The sequence below is a fragment of the Diadema antillarum genome, unplaced genomic scaffold, assembly GCF_040938485.1.
Source record: "Diadema antillarum isolate AM-2024a unplaced genomic scaffold, OU_Dant_1.0 seq00000704_RagTag, whole genome shotgun sequence".
In the NCBI taxonomy this organism is placed as follows: Eukaryota; Metazoa; Echinodermata; class Echinoidea; order Diadematoida; family Diadematidae; genus Diadema; species Diadema antillarum.
In genome coordinates this window covers 835,287-848,611 of record NW_027271609.1, presented here as the reverse complement: position 1 = coordinate 848,611, position 13,325 = coordinate 835,287, and the positions used below count along the sequence as shown (strand labels likewise).

The 13,325-nt window shown below is 41.2% G+C and overlaps 1 protein-coding gene across 1 annotated transcript in view; it reads right to left on the bottom strand.

Annotated features, from left to right (window-relative positions):
* The window catches only part of LOC139737768 (uncharacterized), a 53,900-nt gene that overhangs the window by 2,390 nt on the left and 38,185 nt on the right, over window positions 1–13,325 (bottom strand). Inside the window, exons 6-9 of the mRNA XM_071648442.1 lie at window positions 12,217–12,405; window positions 5,657–5,779; window positions 3,443–3,586; window positions 181–291 (exon numbers count right to left, since the gene is read on the bottom strand). Coding sequence (XP_071504543.1) covers window positions 181–291; window positions 3,443–3,586; window positions 5,657–5,779; window positions 12,217–12,405 — 567 coding nt within the window. The remainder of the gene's footprint in view (window positions 1–180; window positions 292–3,442; window positions 3,587–5,656; window positions 5,780–12,216; window positions 12,406–13,325) is intronic.

Here is a 13,325-nt window from a genome sequence, read left to right as displayed (position 1 = left end):
CTGACATCATTTATGAAGTGGAAGCCTGATCTAGGGCATTGCTCATGAGTAAAGAATGAACTATGTAATCTTGGCATTGTCCCGCTTGGATGACATGTAAAAGCCAAGGAACCCAGAATCATTACAGTCGAGCCATCTTAAAAAGGGGGAATCAACGAGACATTTCCTTTCCCATCTTACGTTGCTGACTCCTGTGGCTGCCGCGGCTGCCACCACTGATTGGACGTTGGCCACGCTCAGGGCCTGTTGCTGCAACTGCTGGGCGTTGATGGCTTGGGCCTGGATGATGCTCTGAGGTGGACAACAGGAGGAATAGAGGACCAAAGTCAACAGGATGGGGTTCACAGAAAGGATGGAGTTGGAGGAGAAAGTGTGTTTAACTGATGTAATTGAAAAGGCAGTTGTGAGCATAATGATTGCCAATTTAATTACTACCTTACTTCTACACCTGTAATAAGAAATTAGGGGACTTTGATTTTTGTGCTTTTTTTTTGTGAAGGGGGTCTTAATTTGGACACCCTCCACATCATCATCTTCATCATCATTACAATCACTATCATCATCATCATCATCATCGTCGTCGTCATCACTATAATCTTCCTAATCTTTGTCATTGCTATTTCCATATCGACAAGATCACTCTCAACATTGTCACCATCACTATCAATCTGTTACCATCACTACCATATTTTCATCATCATTGTTACCACTACCACCATCACCCACATCATCAACAACAGTATAATCTTTTTCATCACTAGTATCATCACTATCTCCATATTGACAAGACCACTGGCACCATCAATCTTTTATCATCACTATAATATTTTCATTACCATTGCTACCACTGCCATTTCCACCACCATCATCACCATCTTTACCATCACCATCATCAACAGCAGCAGTAGCACAGCAGCATTTTCTTCACCACTATCATTATCATAGTCATCAGTATCTCCTTCACCACTGCAATCATTATAAATATCTGTGTCACCACCATCATCATCACCACCATGTTAAAGGCAAAACATAGTTCTGGTATGCCTGCAATATTGTCACATTTCGCTCCTGTACACGTATGCCTATAACGCTGTAATAACAAGATATCCTTTGGGTAACAACGAAAATGTGAAATATTAACCAAAAATGTTCGCATCTCAGAACTTACCCGATCGGGGTCAGGCTAACTCGGAATCGGGGACAACTCGGCCTCACTTTGATGGCGGGGCCGAGTTGTCCCTCTGGATTGTTCATTGTTGTACTATGGGAGCACTTCGCATTCTGGCTGGTTGCAGTTATGGGCCGAGCTGATAAAACGCATGCATCAAAGAACCTCTTTGACGCGCCTACAAAAGGAACGTGCGCCATGTATAGAATATGGCGATCACGAACTGCGTATAAATTGTCTGAAATAGGGCCGAGTTGTCCCTGAGACCAAGTTAATCTGGATCCTTCTGGAATAAAAGTCGGTATACCCACTTTTATTCTTTTCATCTCAAAATACTCCGAAACAACTCATCATCCCAGCAAATCGCGTCAGCGAGGTAAGTTTCTTGGTAGACTCTTTCGATATATTGCAAGCAAATATGAAATAGTGCAAAACGGGTTCTCATACCCTTACCAGAACTATGTTTTCACTTTACCTTCATCACTACCACTATCATCATCACAGTCATCCTTCCCACACCACCTACCTCCATCATAATGGTTTTTGTCAACCTCACAGTCACCAACATCAATCATGCTTCACCTATTTTCCAGGCAGGCATGTTAATATCACATTACAATCATGCACTAAATGTGTGTTTTAGTTAGCTTGTCTTTGGTTCTTTTCTTTTTTTTTTTCATTGGGAAATGGTGACTTTAATGCTATGAAGGACTTCTTCAGTGGCAAATGAAGGGGGTTATCTCAAGCGAAGGACAAGATGCAAAATACAAGCGGATATCATAATAATCAAGAGCAGTATGTTACGTGCAACTTCAGAATTCATTAAAACAAACCCTCTCGTAGAACAGACCGCAATGAGAAAATTGGTGGTGTGGATGTGAAACAACAGCACAACATTGCAAGGCAAGAGCAAATGCCTAAAGTTTCATTTCCTGAATGGCCTGATAAAGTGACAATATAATACGAATGGTCTCTACCTTTGGCGTTACATGTGAAAGTTGTTTAACTTGTACCATCCACACAGAGTCTTTGATATCCGAAACCTGTTACTGCACTACGTTCTTTAATGAACAAATTTCCTCCTCCACTTACTTTTATGAGATACTGCATAAGCTGTTATTTTTGTGAATTTTGCGAATGACCGTCGGACTGCGAATTTAACAACACGCGAAAATGATACCATGCACTCGGCTAATAGTGCATTTACAATAGCCTCGGTGTCAATTCGTGAAAACAGCATCTCGCGAAAACGTCCGTGGCCTGCTCATCCCGTACACGAAAATAACAGCTCATACAGAAAAACGGGACCTCAGAAGTAGATTTAACCGAGTCACCGCCTTATGTGTAACTCTGATGTAATGATTATTTTGGCCTCTCAATGAACGTTCGCAAATGTCTAGCATTAATGCGTCTCTCTGTTGATTACTATGTCATAAATCAATTTAATTTCAAATCAAATGCACTGCCCACTGATCCCACTCACGAACATGTGAAACTGTTCTGCTAAAGCTTCTAAGTGCTGCTACACTGCACAAACTGGTACTAGCACTACAAACGCACATGAGCACAAACACACAGAAATTAACAATACACACGTCTATCATCTATTGCCAAAGAATTTTTAGGTGCAGATACTGTTTACCCTGTGAGAAAGCTGCTAGCAATCACACATATTTCTTACATTACCAAATGCAGCTTTTTCACACACGCCCTACAACCCAACATATGAGCCTACAACCCAACATATGAGGTTTTGCCTTTGAAATCTCGATATCTCACAAATTAATGGAGTTACTACTAGGAGTTAACCAACAGCTGGGTAAGAATGGCTTAATATTCATTTGAAATCAAAACATGCATACATATGAAGGTATCTATGACAGCTAATATCACTCTCTAGCAATTAGAATGTTCATTAAAAAAATTCAAGATCTGTTACCATAACCTAATTAATGCAACTTTAAGAATGTGATGAATTTAGATGTGTCATAGCATAGCTGTATGTTAGTTGGATCACTGTTTCCAGTGGCGGATCCAGAGGGGGGCGCACCGGGCGCACGCCCCCTACTTTATTTGTTGTTAAAAAAAAAAAGAAAAAAGAATGAGATGAAACCCAGAAGTAGCACCAGAAATATTGTTTGTGCCCCCTCACCCCCTCCCTTCCCTTTTTACGGAATTCCTGGATCCGCCCCTCGATTCGTTTTGACGGAAAGTTACAAAGTCATCCAGAAAATGTGACGAATGTTCTGAGGGTTTCAAAGGGCGACTATCTACCTGGGGCAAAATTCCCGCATGCGTCTGTTGCAGCAACCCGGGCTGCTGGGTCAACTGTTGCTGCTGCTGTTGCTGTTGTTGCTGCTGTTGCTGGGCTTGTTGCTGCAACAGTATCTGTTGGGCTTGTTGCAAATTGGGGGTTACCTACAGGGAGAGTCGGTGTCAGACGGAAGGAGGAGGAGAAAGATGTGGAAGCAGAGGAAAAGAAAATGGAGGACGGTGGAACGAAGCCATGCTTATTAACAAAACGCTCATGAAGGATCTTGCACGGTGAAAGAAAATACAACTCAAAACTCACCTATGCGTGAGCATGGCCTAATTCATCAAACTACTACATGGGGGTAGCATTAAGGGGGTAGTGGGAGGGATGGACAAATACCGGGCAGCCAGTCAGTAGATAACATTTGGCAAGTGTTAACTCATGCAGTCGAATCGTGATGGCAAGGCAACATACGCACAATCCTGCGGTTGGAACATGGGCATGGTTTGTCCGTCAAAAGTTAAAAAGAGTGCAGTTCCATTCCACACCCAAGTTGGCTTAACAAATGAGAGTTCAATAAATCTACACAGAACAGTCAAAATTTAATCAAAATTGGACATGACCTAAGAAAGGCGGGGTGTTTTAAAGTTTTACATTTTCACAAAGCAGTGATATTTATGCAAATTATGGGGTAATAAAGTCATTGTCAAATGTCTCCTAGGTGATTGACATGCACACAAACCTTTGGTATGTTTTCCATTTTCAGATGAAACAAACAAGAAAATCTATGTAGAAATTTGTTGCTGTTTTCATTATCCCCCCCCCCCCCCCCAAAAAAAGGGGGTGGGGATAAATGTCAGGAATGTAGGGGTCGACAGTCACTCAATTATGGTAAAAAGCAGAACACAAAAAACATGATTTTGATCACATTTTTTAGTATACAAACTTGTGGGAAATAAGTAAGGTGATCACATCAACATCTTACCTAATCTGCAGATGTGAACAAACCCTGAACACATGCACATCCTCAGAACGCCTAAAAACCTAGTAACTTTCTCTGCTGCTAATTGATCTATTACCATTGCCCGTAGTGAGTTGTTTTCTTCCACGCTGGCAATATTTCATATTCTCTGAACGATTTCACAAATTTCCTTTGAATGCTCTACATAAAATTCTACATGAAGTCAACCTTATCCACCCTCCCCCCCACCCACAAAAAAAAAAACCCAAACAAACAAATAAATCATATAGATAGAAAGAGCAATTGTCGCCCAGGGAACTATGTTTTATTTCTCAAGAAGAGATCTATGACAATGTTACATCACTGAATACATACGGTTGAATTATGACAATAAAAGCTAAATAAAATGTAACATTGATACGGAAAGATAAGAGTAAGAAATGTTTTTAAAATACCATATTATTTGCTGGTTATCATATTCTAGTTTCCACTATTTTATTCATAATAATTTGCTCAAAACTTATATTGAAAGGATATCATTTTTCATCCATTTTTTTTTTTCTCTTTTTGCATTCATATCCTTTGAGTCTATAATCCAACCTATCCTAAAAGACTTGACCATGTTCATCTACTGAATGATAGTATTGAATTTCACATCACATCCATATATTGCACTGGTGGAAGTTGTAGATCGAGAAAGTTTACACACGGAGAACAACGACTGTGTTTGGGGAATTTTGTATAGACTCAATGGTAAAGGCACGGTTCCAACATCGGTTGGCCCGGTGGCCCTGAGGCCACTAAAAATTGGTGTTGACTCACCAAGCTTCCAAATTCATACCTTTTGAGGGTGGCCAGACTGGACAACTAAGATTCAATATACTGTAGATTGCTGTGTTTCCTTTTATGTAGTGACACTACGCTTCTTTTGTTTTTTCAGGCCACCAACATTTCAAGTTTTATGATTTTAGTGGCCTGAAGGGGCCACCAGAGTAAGAAGTTAGTGTCAAGCCTTGGTATAGCCGTGAGGATGTATGATTTTACGTTAAATCATTTGATGCATAATGGCATGTGTTAATCAATTTCTGACTTGGCTGGGACAAAATAAACGGCTATATATATACGGAGCTAAATACATATGTGCACATGCTCTATGCAAAAAGCCTAGCTAATGGGGGGGGGGGGGGGGGAGGGGAGGAGGGGAGGAGAAGGGGAAGGAAGAGGGGGAGGGGTTAAAGGGAGGGTGGTTTAAATCTGATTGACGGTGGCTTACCTGGGCAGGTGCTTGCAAGAAGACATATTGCTGGAGGTTGGGGTTCTGTTGCTGGAGTTGCTGCAACTGCTGCAAGTCCTGGGCGGATATCTGCTGCAGCTGTCCCGGCAACTGGGGGCTGATCTGTGGCGGTAAAAGAGGACAAAAGTTGGAAAAAAGGATAAATTTTGCTGCTCTCCTGGAAGAGACTGAGAGAAGGCACCAACCTCCAATTTTTCAAACAGTAATGTTGTGGAATTTTTTTTTTTTTTTGCTCGAACAATTCCTCAAAGCCTGAATTGTGGTAGACATCTTGGACCAGTGCTCAAACTTTCGGCAGAATTTCACCAGAAGTTTCTGGGAGCCTGATGCCAAGCGTAGTTAGAGCTGGATATCATTCCCTATCTCACCCCCCCCCCCCTCAAAAAAAAAGGCTGGACTTCATAGGTCTAACCCCTATACAACTCTGCTACCACCAATGCACCGTGCAGCAGCTAACGGCACATCTTAAGTCTCCTCATGCCCTCCGTTGATATAGCAACCCTTATGCCCTCTGATTGGATCATCAGGGGAAGGCAGATCTCGTCATCATTGGCACCATAAAGCCCTATCTTCTTTGCAAAAAGCGGCTGAATTTTGCTACTTACATGTACAACAACCATATCACCACAACATATGTATAGATCTACAGTGCATGTTACATACTGTAGGCAGGGCTCGACACTAACGGTGGCCCGGTGGCCCGGGGCCACCAAAAATGAAAGTCGGGCCACCAAATTTCAGAAAAGGGCAAATTTGGTGGCCCACCTCGGGCCACCAAAATTTTTTGAAAAGTGTGTCAATAAATTCGTAACTTTTTGCGCCGGAAATGCATAAATACATGCAGTGAGTGTGCGACTTAATTTTTAAAAAATGGATTTTTATCAATGTTTTTTTTTTTTCGGGCCACCAAAAATTTGAAATTGATGATTTTGGTGGCCCCATCGGGCCACCGAAAAATAAAGTTAGTGTCGAGCCCTGCTGTAGGCATCACATAACCTCACTCAATTCATCTGCATGGATCTTCAGGGTAAAGTTACGACAACTCAACATAAATTCACATCGACACGACCCACCTACAAGTATGAGGATAAATCTTAAGAACAAACACACACACACAGTAGCCACTTTGAAAAGTATGAATGATAAACATCTACAATAACCCACATAATTAGTAATAGTCAAATAGTCACATACTTGTCCTACTAACCACGTAACTCTCGCCATTATCCTAAACCTTAAAAAATGAACAACAACAAAACAAAAACAATAGTGATAAAACCTTTGGCTGGCGTCAACTTAGGAAATTGGTATTGCACTGAATGAACACACTTAATCATTTCCACATACCAGATACTCTTTATCAATGTTACAAAAGAAGAAAAAATGTTAATCACTCTGAAATACTACATGACACAAAAAACTACATCACTGCAGAGTTAGAGACAAGAGTGTACAACATGAAACAAGTATACCATTTACAGCTAGACCTTTCTGTTAACTTTCACACCTGAAAGACACAGTAGTTAGGTCACTATAACATCTAGACAATCTCTTTCCTATCAAAAAAAGACACACAAAGTCCTTCACTTACTGTTCGACATCCCCCCTTCCAAAACACTTGCGTGTGATTCCTGCTTGCCACAGTAACAGAAAAAGGTGCAAGGACCTTGGATTCAAGAGGGCACTGCACTATGGCATGATGATTGCCACCGCATTCATTGAGGATTGACGACGTAAAGCTAGTAGACTGTCATTCAGAGAAGATCATGTATCTACACGCAAGTGTCCTCAGCTAGCCAGGAAGCAAGCTTTTGTTGTCTTTGGAGGATCCACATGTAGTAAGCGAAAACAACCAGGAACAATGGCTAAATCACAAGAAAAAACTGAGGCTGACAGTACTTCAACCATTCTTGACAGATCATATGAATCGGTTTTCTTCGGTCCTTCGGAACACGACAGATGCGCAAGTGTGGGTTCATGCAACAGCGCCCTCGAGTCCTGGGTCCATGCACCTCCGAGTGCTACAAACCCTCTTGCCCACTTGCCCATTGCAAATGGAATTCACTGTCGGGCAAGCAAAATCTATGAGCACTTGAATGAATGAGTATTCAAGCAGGATGGGAGAAATATTTTTCTCTAGTGACCCGGACTACTGCAAAGCTGAGAACAATCAACGAGGAGTCTGGAGGGATAAGACTAAGCCCCATGAGATGGCGTCCTATTTAGTTCTGCAACACATTTTCCACAAAGGAATGATCTGAACTCCGAGATGAGAGAAACAGGAGTACACAAACTTGTGCTTCTGGCCCACTCTGAGCCCCTGGATTTAAAAAACAAAACAAAACCTTGGGTAGAACAGCACAAACCACAGGGCCAGATCAGGACCCTGACATAGATTGATAGGAAGAAGTATCCCATCCCAGCACTAGAAGAAATCATTAAAAACAGATATCCTTCTTGACCTGGGACCAGTCCACGTAACTAGCCACCGAGGCCAAGGAACAGACCTAAACAGAGTGCTGCAAGCGGCATAAAAAACAGGACACAAGAACCATGTCTACATTTAGTCCTAGAAGGTGTTACATCTAGATATGTAGTACAACGCAGAAGTCTACCACACACTCGAGGCCATTACAGCAAGTCTCTAGATCTGAACCATGGACCTACGTGATAGACCTACAGTGTAGGTCCCAGTACCTTTGACTGGAACTGGCAAATGACACAAAAGATACTGTGCCCACTTGAAGATATTCTGTGGCTGTTAGGCCATCATGGCAACAACTAGTTCTAATTAGCATTAGTCAAATGTATATTCAAGTTTTATTACTCACTTGTTTTATTAGGATATTGTAGAGGAGATGGTTACAAGTAAAGTCAGCACTATAAAAATTGTCATTGATAGTACTAATTCATACTAGCAAATCAGATTTTGTTGTTTCATACTTTGTTGAGTGAAGATACCCTTTCTTCATCAGGCTCACCATACTGTGAGATAATCACACAAATCTCCCAACAAACAGTCACTTTTGTATACTCTTTCTGCTGGTGTGCCTGAAAATCTTGCTTTCTGAATCGGTGATTTGGTACACCTATGCCCTTAGCAGTAACAGTCCACTATGGAAGTGCTGCCCGTATAACACTCCACCACACACACACACACACACACTTTCCTAAATTGCCAAACGCAGCCAACCAACTACTACAAATGGTTCTACATCCCATTGATTGGATCACACTACAGTTACACAGAATGTTGCATTGTATTATATCAGGACATTGAAGACAACTGCATGGGTGGTTTAATTTGGTGTTATCGACTGGTATTACTTCTTTTTCTGAGTGCACAAAACTACCAGCAGTGCTATAATGAGTGACCTCTGATTAATGTTATCCGAGCAAGACGACATATTAAATCAAAGATGGAATGCTGTACTCAGCTATGCGGTAATGGGTCACATGCTACGACATGACAATGATGTGGAGTTAGCAACGGTGAGACACGCAGAGATACGTCCAAACATGTGAGGTGAATGGCAGAGGAATGTTTGCGAGTGCATGCATGCTGTATGTGATACGTGGGATTAACTTGCTGCGTGCTACAGACAACTCAAATACCTTAGTAGTCATACACAGAGGGTGAAAAAGGCAAACTGGAAGAGATTGTTATGTTATTTCATAATTTTGTGCATCAAAAACTGCCCCACGCATATATATGAGGACACACCACATGATTTCAATTTGCACCTCTGCCCTCAATTTATGGACTCGACATCAATCGCATCTGTACATGCAAGTAAATATGCAAAGTTGTCATATACTGTGAAATGAGGAATGCTTGCGTGCATTTTAATTTCGCGAATTTCGTGAGAGCCAAGATTCGCAAAATTAAAATGCATATATGAAAGTTCTTGTCTACACGATGCACATTGAATGTTAGAGGCAACTCACGAAAATTTCATGCCGCGAAAAAGGCCGTCGGCTCCAATTCTTGAAAATTTTATGCCGCGAAAATATCGTGTTTTCCAGTAAACCGTTCATGGTGTGGAATGTGTTAAGCATGACATGTCAAGAGTTAATTTGGACAGGACTGTTTTTGGCATGCATGTGACATCAAGTCCACACTTCTTTATATATATTTGTATGATGGGTCTCATGCATTTCATCAAATGATGTTAGTACAAACACAGACATGCCATTTTGTATCTAAGAGATGATTTTGTAACACAGGCCCTAATCACGACAACGATCAGGGGGTGGACATACAAACTAGCACTGAACTTTGCCTAAAATGCAGATCTTAATGACGACTTGACATTACCAACTACCGGCTGCCTAGTAACGCATGTTCACGGAAAACAAGGAGTTAAGTAAACATTCAAGAGCACATAGTGTAACATGTTATTACAGTGCAAAACTGGGAACAAAAACAGAATAGCCTATTATCAAAAAGTCAAGGATCAGAATTACAGTTTATAAGATGGCCACCAGCATGCATGCATGATTATTTCGCCTGACATCAGGATATCAAACTTTTATACATGGAGTCCTTGACGGATCTTGAGATGCCCTCACCTTCTGGAGTTATTCACAAATTTTACAAGCTATGCTTTTCTTGTGAATTCCTCTTTTCCATGTAGAGCTATAAATTAGGATTGTATTGCTTACTTGTTTATTTACCCAAACCAGAGTTGATATCATCATGATACTTGTATTCATGTTTTGTTGAAAATTACTTGACTGAAAGTTCCTTTTGACGTTATGTACCCATGTAAGCGTAATGTATATTACTTTGTATTACTTTATATGGAAATAAAATCATTTTGAATTGAATTTGAATTGAAGGGGCAGGGGTGGCATTATCTACTGATGGTAACCCTGGAACAATCTAAGTTACACCTGGAAAATATTTTCTAAATGTCCACACACGCATGTACTGCCAGTATTTTAATACAGCTAGGGCAGGACAATGCCCACCAATCAACAATACCTGTGACACCGTCATTTTTTTAATTACTTTTTTTTAAGGTTTCAACCCACTAACAGCGGTTGAGAACTAGGGAAAAAAGGCTGCAGCTCTCTTTTCTTGTTGTTTGAAACAATTTTGGGACATGCATTTGCAGTGTTCCCTGACATTTTTCGCTTCATGATAGACACACTGCTACTACTGAGTAGACAGGAATAAACTCTCCACAATCGCAAAAAACCCAAAACAAAACAAAACAAAAACTTTAAACCAAATCATCTCGGCTTAGTTGATCTGTGTCACTCTTTAGTCATTAATTTCAGCAAAATTTCTACAAAGGGATGCTGCTTCCTTCTTTGGATAAATTCAGAGAGAAACTTTTAAAGGAAATCTCCATTACCAAGCCCTAGGCTTTTGCGTGATTTCTTTCTTTGACTCACACATCTATGTAAATACTTTGAATGTGATTTTATGAAATTAATACATTGAATTGAATTGAAATTGAATTGAAAAACCATAAGTTGCTTCCAAGCGGTATTCCTTGATCATTACTGCTGTCGACAAAAAGTGACAAGCACAGAATGCCCACATTAATCACAAAGTTGGGGTGCTTCCAACTAACCTCTTAAAAGTCCAGAAAGAATTTTGCTGCAGACATTATCATCATTTCAACATGAAAATGGCAGCTATGAATTTCACTGGTTGACCTATACCAATTAAAGATTACAGGAACTTCTTAAATTCGTTTAATATGCCCAATATCAAAAAGATGTCTTTTTAAATCGCTAATTTCCAAACAGAGCATTCAAAATGTGATAATGAAGCAAAAGTTATATAAATTGAGCAATTAAGGGGCTTGGAAAATTTCAAAATTGAGACAGTTGTACATGAACAACAAGGGTCTCACATACAAGCACTTTTATTACTCTACCATATGATGCAATAATCATAGAGAGTGAATACTATAGTAAAAGAATTAAAGCACTAAAGCACAGAAATGTAGATTCTGAGACTTTGTGGTGGTACAGAAGTTAAATAAAACGGAGAAATGCATTCCCCTAGCCCCTTACCAAACCCTCCATTCACCAGCCCTTACTATCAATCCCGCACCTCCTTCCCCCAGATCCCTATCAGCCCCAAGCCCCACCCTACCCTACCCAACCCCATCCCATCTAAACACTCAAAGGGGATGAAAAGGGTGAACAAGCCCACATCAAATGAATGAAGAAGAGTCAGATTCCTTCTCTGGTGCGAGAGTGCGGTGACCCCGTCTGTCACGGCTAGAAGAAAAAACAGAAAACAATTAGAAGAGGAGAGAGATAAAACAGACCATGGAAATCAAGACCAATCAATGTGAAAAGACACTGCACATGGTACACCCGGACACATCACTCAAGAAATGTGGTGCAGATGAGGCATGGATTAATGTACACAGCACGCAACAATACCCCAAAACTACTACAAGACACAAGAGAATAAAGAACAGGAGTTAGTTGTGAGATAGGAGGTAAAAAAAAAAAAAAAAAAGAGACAGAAAAAAATAATGATGGTTGCAGGTTATTGCTGCCACAAGGACCTTTTGCTGCTGTATGGGTTGCTGCTGTTGTTGCAGCTGTGGCTGCGATTGCTGCGGAAACTGCATCACCTGCGGCTGAGTTTGCACTTGTTGTGCCGATGGCTGCTGTACTTGTTGTTGCTGTTGTTGCTGCTGTTGTTGTTGATGCAATTGATTTGGCTGCCACATCTTGGAAAGGTCTGTGAAAGGCTGCAGGGTTGGGGATAGAATGGCTGTTATAGGAACGTGTATGGCAAAGCAAGCAGGGACGAGCACGGAGGGGTGGGAACGGGGCAGGGAGGGGTAGGAACAGGACAGGGAGTGGTGGGGCAAAGGGGCAGAGAGGGGTGGGAACAGGACAGGGAGTGGTAGAAAAGGGCAGGGAAGGGAGGGAACAGGGCAGTGGGTGGGTGGGAACGGGGCAGGGGGTGGGTAGGAATGGGGCAGGAAGTGGGTGGGAACAGGGCAGGAAAGGATAGAAAAGGGGCAGGGAAGGGAAGGAATAGAGCAGTAAGGGGAGGGAACATGACAGTGAGGGATGGGAAAGAGGCAGGGAGTGGGTGGGAACGGGGCAGGGGGTGGGTAGGAACGGGGCAGGGGGTGGGTAGGAATGGGGCAAGGGAAGGGTGGGAATGGGGCAAGGGAAGGGTGGAGCCAGGATTGAAGTTGGCTCTTGCATGCCTGATCAGATGAAGTATTGCCAAAGCTTCGTAATTCACAGAACAAACTTCGGCGTGGAAATTATATTTTGCTTTCTAACAGCCGAGACTCTGTTGTCAGTGCTGGTTAATACCCAAAGATTTACAAAGATAACATATGTACAATTAGCCTACATTCTGTGAATTTGTCTACAAATAATAGAGTATGAGTACTTAAAGCATCTATTATACAATCACTTATATCTACTGAAAAGCAACCAAATATTGGGAGAAAAAAGAGCAAAAATGTCTGGTTTTAAAAGAAAAAAAAAAATCTTTTTTGCCAACAAAGAGTCTTGCTTTTAACAAGAACAGAATCCTGAAAACTACTATGTGTAGTCATCATCACTGTATACAGATTTCCTACTAATGGAAAAGAGTACAATTCAGCAAGAGGAAAATATTGTGAGGTGTGATGCAGTGCACCTAAAG